The sequence below is a fragment of the Propithecus coquereli genome, unplaced genomic scaffold (assembly GCF_000956105.1).
Source record: "Propithecus coquereli isolate 6110/MARCELLA unplaced genomic scaffold, Pcoq_1.0 Scaffold12, whole genome shotgun sequence".
NCBI classification, from domain to species: domain Eukaryota; kingdom Metazoa; phylum Chordata; class Mammalia; order Primates; family Indriidae; genus Propithecus; species Propithecus coquereli.
This window is the reverse complement of record NW_012136080.1, coordinates 7,108,741-7,119,158: the sequence shown is the minus strand read 5'-3', so window position 1 is coordinate 7,119,158 and position 10,418 is coordinate 7,108,741. Positions and strand designations below refer to the sequence as shown.

Sequence of the window (10,418 nt, the reverse complement as noted above, 5' to 3'; positions counted from 1 at the left end):
CCACCGGCACCGCCCCCTTCACGCAGGCGGAACAAGCGTGCGCACCTTGGCCAAGGCACCTGCCCTGGCCCGCCCAATCCTGGGTGCCGCGGTGCACGTGACCCCCGCGGCGCCCAGTCCTCCCTCCGTGGGTCCGGCCCCGCCCACTGTCCGCGCACGCCGGGCTTCAGCCGCCCCAGCTCCCGAGCAGCTCCTGAGAAACTCCCAAGGGCCAGACTGCGCCTGCGCAGTGGGCGGAACGAAGGACGCGGCAGCGGCGAAGCTGGGCGGCCCGGCGGGCTGAGCCAGTGGGGCGCAGCGTCGCGGCGGGCCTGAACCGGAACCGGGAAGGCGAGCTTTCCTCCCTCTACTGCCGAAAGTAAACTTCCGCGGCGCTCCCGCATCTTCGCCGCGGCTGCTTGGCCGCCGCAGTCAGTGAGCAGCAGTCCTGCGTCAGGGCCTCGCTCCCTCCCCCCGCGCGGGGCCTCGACGCCATGGACGCGACGGCGCTGGAACGGGACGCCGTGCAGTTCGCCCGCCTGGCGGTGCAGCGCGACCACGAGGGCCGCTACCCTGAGGCTGTGTTTTACTACAAGGTAGGGTCGGGAACCGCCGCTTCGGTCGCAATCGCTCCAGTAGGAGTCCGGCGGGGTCTAGTTGCCGAGGCGACCAGGCCCACTGGCTTTGGTCTTCCCTCGCTCTCCTCCTCCTTCCCCATAACCCTCTTCCACCCCGTCGCGGGGCGGAGACCCGGGCTGCCGAGGCCGGACACATCCCACGTCCACCAGGACTCCTGCGACTGTGGGGAGGCTTAGTTGCAGCTTTGGAGCCACCGCTTCCTCTGGCTGCAGTCTGGGCTGGCAGATGCCCACCGTAGAGCTGCTTAAGGAGCGGTAGTTAGTAGCCATTCTTGTGGTCACTCGGCTCCGGTTTATGGCCACCAGGAAATGGTCTGTGATATATATCAAAATAATGCGTGTTCCTTGAGGAAAATAAAATGGAATAAAAATCATCTCTTATCCTGTCGTTTGATGTACAGTTGTTAGGAATGAGGATACTTTCTGAGAAATGTGTCAGGCGATTTTGTCTTTACGTGAACAACGTAGTGGACTTACACAAACCTAGGTGGTGTAGCCTACTACACACCTAGGCTCTGTGGTATAGCCTATTGCTTTTAGGCTGTATGCTTCTAGTACAGCATGTAACTGTGCTGAATACTGTAGGGAATTTTGACACAGTGGTGTTTGTGTATCTGAGTATATCTAAACATAGGAAAGGTACAGTAAAAATACATATAAAAAATAAAAATGGTACACCTGTATAGGGCACTTGCCATGAATGGAGCTTGCAGGCCTGGAACTTGCCCTGGTGAGTCAGTGAGTGGTGAGTGAATGTGAAGGTCTAGGACGTTACTGTACACTATTGTAGACATTATAAACACCGTACACTTAGGCTACACTAAATGTATTTAAACATTTTTTCTTGCTTCAATAATGAATTCACATTAGCTTACTGTAACTTTTTACTAAATTTTTTAAAATTTTTTGACTTTTATAATAACAATTAGGTTAAAATACATTGTACAGCTGCACAAAAAAATATTTTCTGTCCGTAGTCTAGAAGCCTTTTTCTATTTAAAAAAATGTTTTCCTTTTTAAAAGTTTTTGCTAAAAACTAAGACAAACACATTAGTCTACACAGGGCCAGCATCATCAATATCACTGCCTTCCACCTCCGTATCTTGTTCCACTGGATGGTCTTCAGGAGCAATGACAGGCATGGAGCTGTCATCTCCTGTGAGAACAATGCCTTCTTTTGGAATACCTCCTGAAGGACCTGCCTGAGACTGCTTTACAGTTAACTTTTTTTTATAAGTAGAAGAAGAGTACACTCTAAATAATTAAAAGTATAGTGTAGTAAATGCATAAACCAGTAACATAGTTGTTTATTATCTTCATCAAGTATTATATACTGTACATAATTGCATGTGCCGGACTTTTATACAGCTGGCAGTGCAGTGGGTTTGTTTACACCACAAACATGTAAGTGTTGAACTGTACTGCAGTATCACTAGGCAGTAGGAATTTTTCACTTCCATTATAGTCTTAGGGGACCACCATTGCATATTCCATCTGTCCTTGACTGAAAGGTTGTTATGCGGAGCATAACTATGTATCTTTACAGTTTTTCTATGCGTATGTGTATATACTTCTTTAACAAACTTGGATCGTACTGTTTTTAGTAATAATAGTTTTGCTTAATAGTTCAATATGTGGATGTACCATAATTTATTTACAAACTATTGGGTATTTAGGTTCATTCTGGTTTTTCATCATCATAAGTAATGGTATAATTAGTATCCTTGTAACTAAGGCTTTGCACATTTGCTTCTTATTTCTTTTGGATAAATTAGTGGGGCCAAAATTGCTAAATCAAAGGGTATGGGCTTCCACTGTCCACTCTCTGCTCTCCAATCCTGAGGATTTGCAAATACACCCCTCCCGCTCTAGCCAGTTGTGGTGGTAGCTGTGTCATATCATCACCTTTTCTTTTAGAAAGAATGTCAGACTTTGATAATACTGTACAGTAGTAGTGATTTTTTCCATAAGTATGCACTATCACTAAAGCTCAAAATTAATATTGCCTTTATTTTATGATCTTTAGAGATTTTTGGTGCATTTCAGAATTATTCCTTTTGGACTTTTTTGACAATTTTATAAGCTGATGTTTCTTTAAAAGAAAAATCGTGTGTTTTAGTTTTATGAAATAACTTTGACAAATACTAACAGGTTAAAATAATGCCATATAAAAATAACCTTTGCTAAAGCAAAAGAAACTGCTATGTAATGGCTCTTTTTTTCCTGTAGGTTTACAGGTTTACATACATGGCACTTAGGAAGAACTTTCATCTTTGAGAAATTCAAAAAGTGGTTTATACCTCTAGAAATTAGTTATATAAACTTTGTCAGTTTAGTGTTTTCTGCACTGATACCGTTCTTTAAGCAATTTCTTAACTATTAGTTACTTCGGAATATAAATGAAATGAGTAAAATACAATTGATACCAGCAATTTTAAGAATTAGCTTTATTTTTTAAGCAAAACTATTAATACTTTAATATCAAGAATTACCTGCAAGAAGGGGCAATATATATTGAAGAGGTAATATAATATATTGAACAGGTAATATATATTATATACTTATATATAACATATATATAACATTCAACTTATTGAAGTTAAGAGTAACTCTAACAGTTAATGGTGGTACATATGATACAATATTTAATGTTTACGTGTAAATTTATGTTTTTCTCTCCTGAAATATCTGAATTATGGAATCTGAGGAAGGTATATGTTTTCTACCCCATAGCCTTTAGGCTGAATTTTGACTAGAGTCGAAACTGTACTTTTCTTTCTGATTTTGTTCAGTTCCATAAAACAACTGCTGCTCAAATAACTGGATCTTAAAAAGTGATGCTCTGTAGATGGCTTCTTTGGAAACAGGAGTGAGGCCCCATAAAGTGTACGTTTATGATTTACTGCAGAGAAAGTGCTATTACTTGGACAAACCTCTTTCTGCTTTTCTAGGTGGTAGTATTGGTAACCTTCCAGGAATGGTGATGGGGAGAATGGAAACTCTTCCTCACTAGCTATAGCATAACTGGCTATGGAAGTTATGGAATAACTGGAAGGAGAATCCAGGTTTTCTTAATTAAAATAAGTTTATTTTATGCAACTAAAATCTTCCTTAAAATATGTCACCCCTTGCCAGTATTTTCTGTAGAGAAGAATATTTTTACTGTGAGATGAGATATTTAATCTCTGTAACTTCTTGTAATCTTTTCTTGATATTTAATTGTATTGTAGTGTTTATTATGTTTTAATGTTTTGAAGGCTCAATTCACATTTTCAAGGCATATAATTTTAAGTCTGGTGTAAGGAAAATAGAAAACATGTAAAGCACAACTATTCTAAAGAAATGTTTATAATCAGTCCCTTATACTTGAGTTCATAAGTTTTCAACAATATGTGAAAATTGAGAGCATTGAAAAGTGAAGAAAAGATATTTTTTTCAGTTTTTCATAAAGTATAACTCATTGACTTTATAAAAAATTGCTAATATCTTAAAGACATTCTTATTTTGTCATTCATGGAAACCAGTAGTGAATTAGAAAGTGGTAAGGAAAATTCAGATTGTAATACATCTGTTGGATTCCCTTGAATTCTTTTTTTTATTTTTAGGAAGCTGCACAAGCCTTAATTTATGCTGAAATGGCAGGATCAAGCCTAGAACGTATTCAGGAAAAAATAAATGAGTATCTGGAAAGAGTTCAAGCTTTACATTCAGCAGGTTAGTAAAGGACTATTAACCTTGTCACTGTATTTTTTTCCTTCTCTCTCATCACATCTTTTCTCTCATGTTTCTCCTTTTCATTTTCATCTTTGGATCTTGTTCCTCACTCTGTTGCTGCTCATTCCTCCTTTGGCAATCACCTCTTTAAAAATCATAATATGGAAGTAAGTGATAAATCTATGAAAAGGAACCTTAGGGATAATATAGTCCAATTTCCTAATTCCTTGCAGGTACAGAGATGGTGAATTATCTACAGGCAATTTATCATCGGCAAAATTAGGATTAGGGCCCTGTTAAAGTCTGCTTTTTAAATATCTATTACATATCCCTTCCCGATACTAAAATTAAGTGACTATTCTTAGTCACTTAGTCACTATTATTAGTGTTTAAAGACTTCAGCAGTAGGTTCACAGTTTCTTCTCTGTCAGCATCCTCTACCTCCAGACCTTTGCTAAACTCTTTTTTTAAACCATACCTTGGAAAACAGACATGTAAGAAAATACCTGGAACAACTCATACTTATTTTTGTAAGTAGTGTGGCAAGTGCTATGATAGAAATACACATAGGCCTAATGATTACAGTTTTGTTGGTTAGAGGCAAGTGGTTTCGTGTCAAAATCTGCTGTTCACGTAGATAGAAAATTATCACCATTGATGTTTATTTTAGAAATTTGTTTCTCTAGAGGCTCTTTTTAACCCTCTTTTTCTGTTACTTTTATAATAAAGCCACAAGCAGAGTCCATCTTTACTCCGGTGGACTTTGAGCTACTTTCTACCTCTCATTCTGAATAGATGTGAACAATTATAAGCACATCATTAGGATAAAGCAGATTTGACCATTGGAGTCCTTGTTATGACAATCCCCTTAAAATAAGATAGTTTATATTCAAACAGTGCCCAGAAATTGCATATATTGAAAAGTGGACTATGTTATTGGGGCCTCACAAGATACCAAGTTATGTTGATTCATGTATTCAGAATACAATATATAATTCAAAGGAACTTCATTTTCTCAGGCAAGTAAATGAAGGTCTTAAATTTAACTGCCCAATAACTAGGAACTTTGTTTCATAAATAATGTTTTCAAATAAAATTATCTTTGAAGTGTGGAAAGTAATCTTTCATGCTTACTTCCATGATCTCCCTGTTTTTTCCATAGATATTTTCCTTCATTTCAACAACCATTTATTGAGTGCATGTTTGGGCTATATGGTAAGTACTGGGTGATAGATGAGTGACAGTCCATGCCCACAAGAAGCCTTTAATCATGTGTGGAGAGATAAATGTGTAAACATTGCACTTCATGAAACTCCCCTTCTGAAGCATGCTAGACTTAAATTTTAAAGCAAAGTGCTCTAGAAGGGCAAAATCATATTTTGATATTATTCCAGGAGTAGAAACTCTGGTAGCCAAAGGCGTATTTCCATCTCTCCCTTCTATATGTACACACTCAATCACACTTACGCCATAGGCTGTTACATTTATGCCAACTGGATTACTCTTTAAACCTTTGAAGTCCTTATAACAATTGGGGAAAAAATAAGAATCACGTTATTTTTTTTCTAAAACATTTTTTTTAAATCTTCCTAGTATGTATTAAATATAGCTAAGCCCAAAAAATTACATTTGATTTTAGGGAAATTCTAAACATTAATATTTATAAATGCGATATTTCGGCACAGAATGAGACAACCCTTATCTCTTGAAGAATAAAGACTTTCCGGCTGGGCATGGTGGCTCACGCCTGTAACCTAGCTCTCTGGGAGGCCGAGGTGGGCGGATTGTTTGATCTCAGGAGTTCGAAACCAGCCTGAACAAGAGCGAGACCCCGTCTCTACTAAAAATAGAAAGAAATTAATTGGACAACTAAAAAAATATATAGAAAAATTAGCCGGGCATGGTGGCGCATGCCTGTAGTCCCAGCTACTCGGGAGGCTGAGGCAGGAGGATCGCTTGAGCCCAGGAGTTTGAGGTTGCTGTGAGCTAGGCTGACGCCACGGCATTCACTCTAGCCTGGGCAACAGAGTGAGACTCTGTCTCAAAAAAAATAAATAAATAAAATAAAGACTTTCCAATGAAATAATGGATTTTTAAAGCATAACATACCTTAATTATTTTGCCAAGTTTTGACCCATTTTGTTCTGTAAACGTAGTATGATCTGTAGAGAATTAAATTATTTACTTAATTATTATTTTAAGCAAAAGTGTCCTTTTTCAAATACAAATCCTGTTTAGAACCCTAACTTTTTGTTTTTTTGTTTTTCTGAGACAGGGTCTCTAGTTCCTCAGCTAGAGAGAGACTCATAGCTCACTGCAACCTCAAACTCCTGGCCTCAAAGAATCCTCTTGCCTCAGCCTCCCAAGTAACTAGGGTTACAGGTACACACCACCAGAGTTGGCTTATTTTTTTAATATTTTGTAGAGATAGGAGAAGTCTCACTTTTGCCCAGGCTGGTCTTGAACCCCTGGCGTCAAGTGATCCTCCTGTCTTGTCCTCTCAAAGTGCTAGTATTACGGGCATGAGCCACCATGCCCAGCCTAGAACCCCAATTTTTTAAAACAAGATAGTCTGCTGGCAGTCAAGAGACTTGAGAGAGAAGTTAATTTTGGGGTAGGGAAAGGTAATATAGTTTGAAATTAACCAGTGTAGTATAAAGAGCTCAAGACTTGGAATTGAAAGATTTATGTTGAGACCGACCCTTCCACTTGTAGCTATGAAACCTTAGACTAGATCAGTAATTCTCAAGGAGAGTACTTTTGCCCTATAGGAGACATTTGATAATTTCTGGAGAGATTTTTTGTTTTAACGCTGCGGATAGAGGGGAATGTTCTACTGGCATCTAGTTGGGTAGAGACCAGGGATTTGGCTAAAAATTCTGTAATACATAAGACAGTGCTCCACAACAAAGAATTATCCAGCCCAAAATGTCACTAATGCCGAGGCTGAGAAACCCAGGGCTAGATAATTTTAACATTTTTGAGCTTAGTGTCTTCATTTTGTGAATGGAATTAGTATATATTTCAGAGAGGTGTTAATGAGGATTAAAGTTTAAAAAAACATTAGCACATACCTTTAAGAAACTAACAAAATGTAAAGCTTTTCTTAAATAATACATTTAATGCTACATAATACACATACCATAAAATCCACCTACCATAAAATTCACCCTTTTAAAGTATATAATTCATTGGTTTTTAGTGTATTCCCAGAGTTGAGCAACATCACCACTGTCTAATTTTTAGGATATTTTTATCACCCCGAAAGAAACCCCTTATCCATTCCTCTGACCCCTAGCTGCTACTAATCTACTTTCTGTTTCTATGGATTTCCCTATTCTTAATATTTCATAAACATGGAATCATGCAGTACATGGCCTTTTGCTGGCTGACTTCTTTCACTGGGCTTAGCGTTACAAGATTTATCCATGTTGTAAGATACTTCATTCCTTTTTATGACTGAATAATATTTCACTGTATTGATATGCCAAATTTTTGTTTATCCATTCTTGAGTTGATGGACATTTGGGTTGTTTCCACCTTTTGGCTGTTACGAATAACACTGTTGTAAACATTCGTGTACAGGTTTTTTGTGGACATTTTCAGTTCCCTTGGAATTCCACCCAGGAGTGGAATTATAGGATAATTACGTGTGGGTTATAGGATAGCTTTTTGCAGAACTGCCAAACTTTTCCAAAGTGGCGTAACGTTTTTACTGTTCACCAGTAGTGTATCAGGGTTCCAGTTCCTTTACATCCTCACCAACACTTGTTATTGTCTTATTTTAGCCATCCTCAGAGGTACAAAGTAACATCTCATTATTTTGATTTGAATTTTCTTTTTTTTCTGTTTTTTTGAGACAGAGTCTCACTCTGTTGCCCGGGTTAGGGTGCTGTGGCATCAGCCTAGCTCACAGCAACCTCAAACTCCTGGGCTCAAGCGATCCTTCTGCCTCAGCCTCCTGAGTAGCTGGGACTACAGGCATGTGCCACCATGCCCGGCTAATTTTTTCTATATATTTTTAGTTGTCCAATTAATTTCTTTCTAATTTTAGTAGAGACGGGGTCTCGCTCTTGCTCAGGCTGGTTTCGAACTCCTGAGCTCAAACAATCCACCTGCCTCAGCCTCCCAGAGAGCTAGGATTATAGGCGTGAGCCACCGCGCCGGCCTACTTATTAACTTCTTGAAGAAAAAAGTTATTCTGTCATTATAAATGGAATTAAGTTACTCCTCAGTATGAAATCATGAAGACTGTAAGGTCAACAATAGGTTTTTACATCTTGTTAAAATTTTGACAGCATTGAGGCCAGACACTGTGGCTCACATCTGTAATCCCACCACTTTTGGAGACCGAGGCAGGAGGATCATTTGAGGCCAGGAGTTTGGGACCAGTCTGGGCAACATAGCAAGACCCTGTCTCTACAAAAAATTTAAAAATTAACTGATTTTGGTGGCATACGTAGGTAGTCCCAGCTACTTGGGAGGCTGAGACAGGAGGATCCCTTGAAACCAAGAGTTCAAGGTTGGAGTGAGCTGTCATTGGCCACTGCACTCCAGCAGCCTGGGTGACAGAATGAGAACTTGTCTCAAAAATTTTTTTTGTTGATGGCATTGGGTCACTAAGCAATTATTTTTTAAATTATAAGACCTATTTTTGAACTTTTTTATACCCTAATAACCAAAATTAACTTACTGCAGGAAGAATTCATCACAAATCTATTAGTATAAAATAAACTTACTTTTTTTTCTATTTCATACACTAAAAAGTAAGGTAGTGGTTTGGGAGAGCTTTATCAATTTGCACTGTAAAATCCATATACTAAGTGGCTTTTATTGCTCTCTGAGGAGTCTTGGTTGGGACTCTAGCTTCAAGGGACATCTAACGCATAAGAGAGCAGTGCATTTGACAGGAGGATGAGGTGTAGTAAAGGCTGGTGTTCCCACTGTCTTTCAGTGGGCTGGATTTTTGGTAGGTCTCTTATTCAAAGAAACCACCTAGTCTGATTTCTGTAGGTGACTGAGACAACAGGTATGTGCTGATCTTCTGAGGTTCCTACCCACTCAGCCTTCCATGGCACCATGGTTGAACGGTTGTGGTCTAGTTAGCACTTATTAAGTGGTTTTAAAGTTTACCTCAGTGACAGATTTTCAACACTATTTTAAATGCCTTTAGGGATAAAATGACCATCTTTGTTTATTCTCTCATAATTTCAAGAAGTGTAATATGCATTGTAAATTTTTTTGCTTAGAAATATGTATTAGGCAAATTTAAAAATAATTATGCTGTAGAATGTCTGTCTTTTTCTTTCTCTTAAGTCTTATGAAACTGCCGATAAAACCCTGCAAAACAAACTGAAACAGTTGGCTCGACAGGCACTAGATAGGTGAGTTTTGATCATTCAAGTTCTTATCCATGGATGGCATGTATTGTGTTACTTATTATGTAACAGATTTACCTAAATTTGTGGTAGAGGTCTTAGTAACAAACCTCCATCTTTAACTGAGATCCAGAACAAATCTGCTTTCTTCCTCTCAGTGAATTTACCTTCTATCTGCTTTAACCTCAAGAAGTAACAAATGAATCAAGAGATGTTTTTAGTTTTTACTATTTGTAGAGTAGAAGTAATTATGATATTTGAAATGGAAGACTTCCCTTCTGTTGTATACTACAGACTTCCAAAGAGATCTTCCAGAGAGCCTTCCAAATCTACTGCTAAAAATAGAAAAATTGAGAACGAACTTGCTTATAGCCATACACATGCCCCAAATTGTACCTTCTGTGTAACTCCTTTACCTCTTAGCCCAAATGTCAAGTTTTCAATGAGGCCTGCTCTATTTTGTTTAAAATTAAATTTCCCTAGCACTTTCATCCTGCTTACTCTATTCTAGTGTTCTTTCCCATAGCTCTTAATACTTTCTAAGGTATGTGAGATTTACCAGCTTATTATATTTGTTGTTAAAGTCTGTGTCCCCTCTAACTCCCACCATCCAAATGTAAGCTTTGAAGGCAGAGGATTTTATCTATGTTGTTATTAATAAATGCAGTAACCAAGTACCTAACAGTGCCTAACATATAGTATGTGCTCC

General features: G+C 38.7%; 1 protein-coding gene across 1 annotated transcript in view; it reads left to right on the top strand.

Annotated features, from left to right (window-relative positions):
* The first annotated feature begins 473 nt into the window (after positions 1-473).
* Positions 474-10,418, top strand: part of CAPN7 (calpain 7) — a 51,312-nt gene continuing 41,367 nt past the window's right edge. The window contains exons 1-2 of the mRNA XM_012663233.1: positions 474-575; positions 4,223-4,331. Of these exons, the coding sequence (XP_012518687.1) occupies positions 474-575; positions 4,223-4,331 (211 nt within the window). The remainder of the gene's footprint in view (positions 576-4,222; positions 4,332-10,418) is intronic.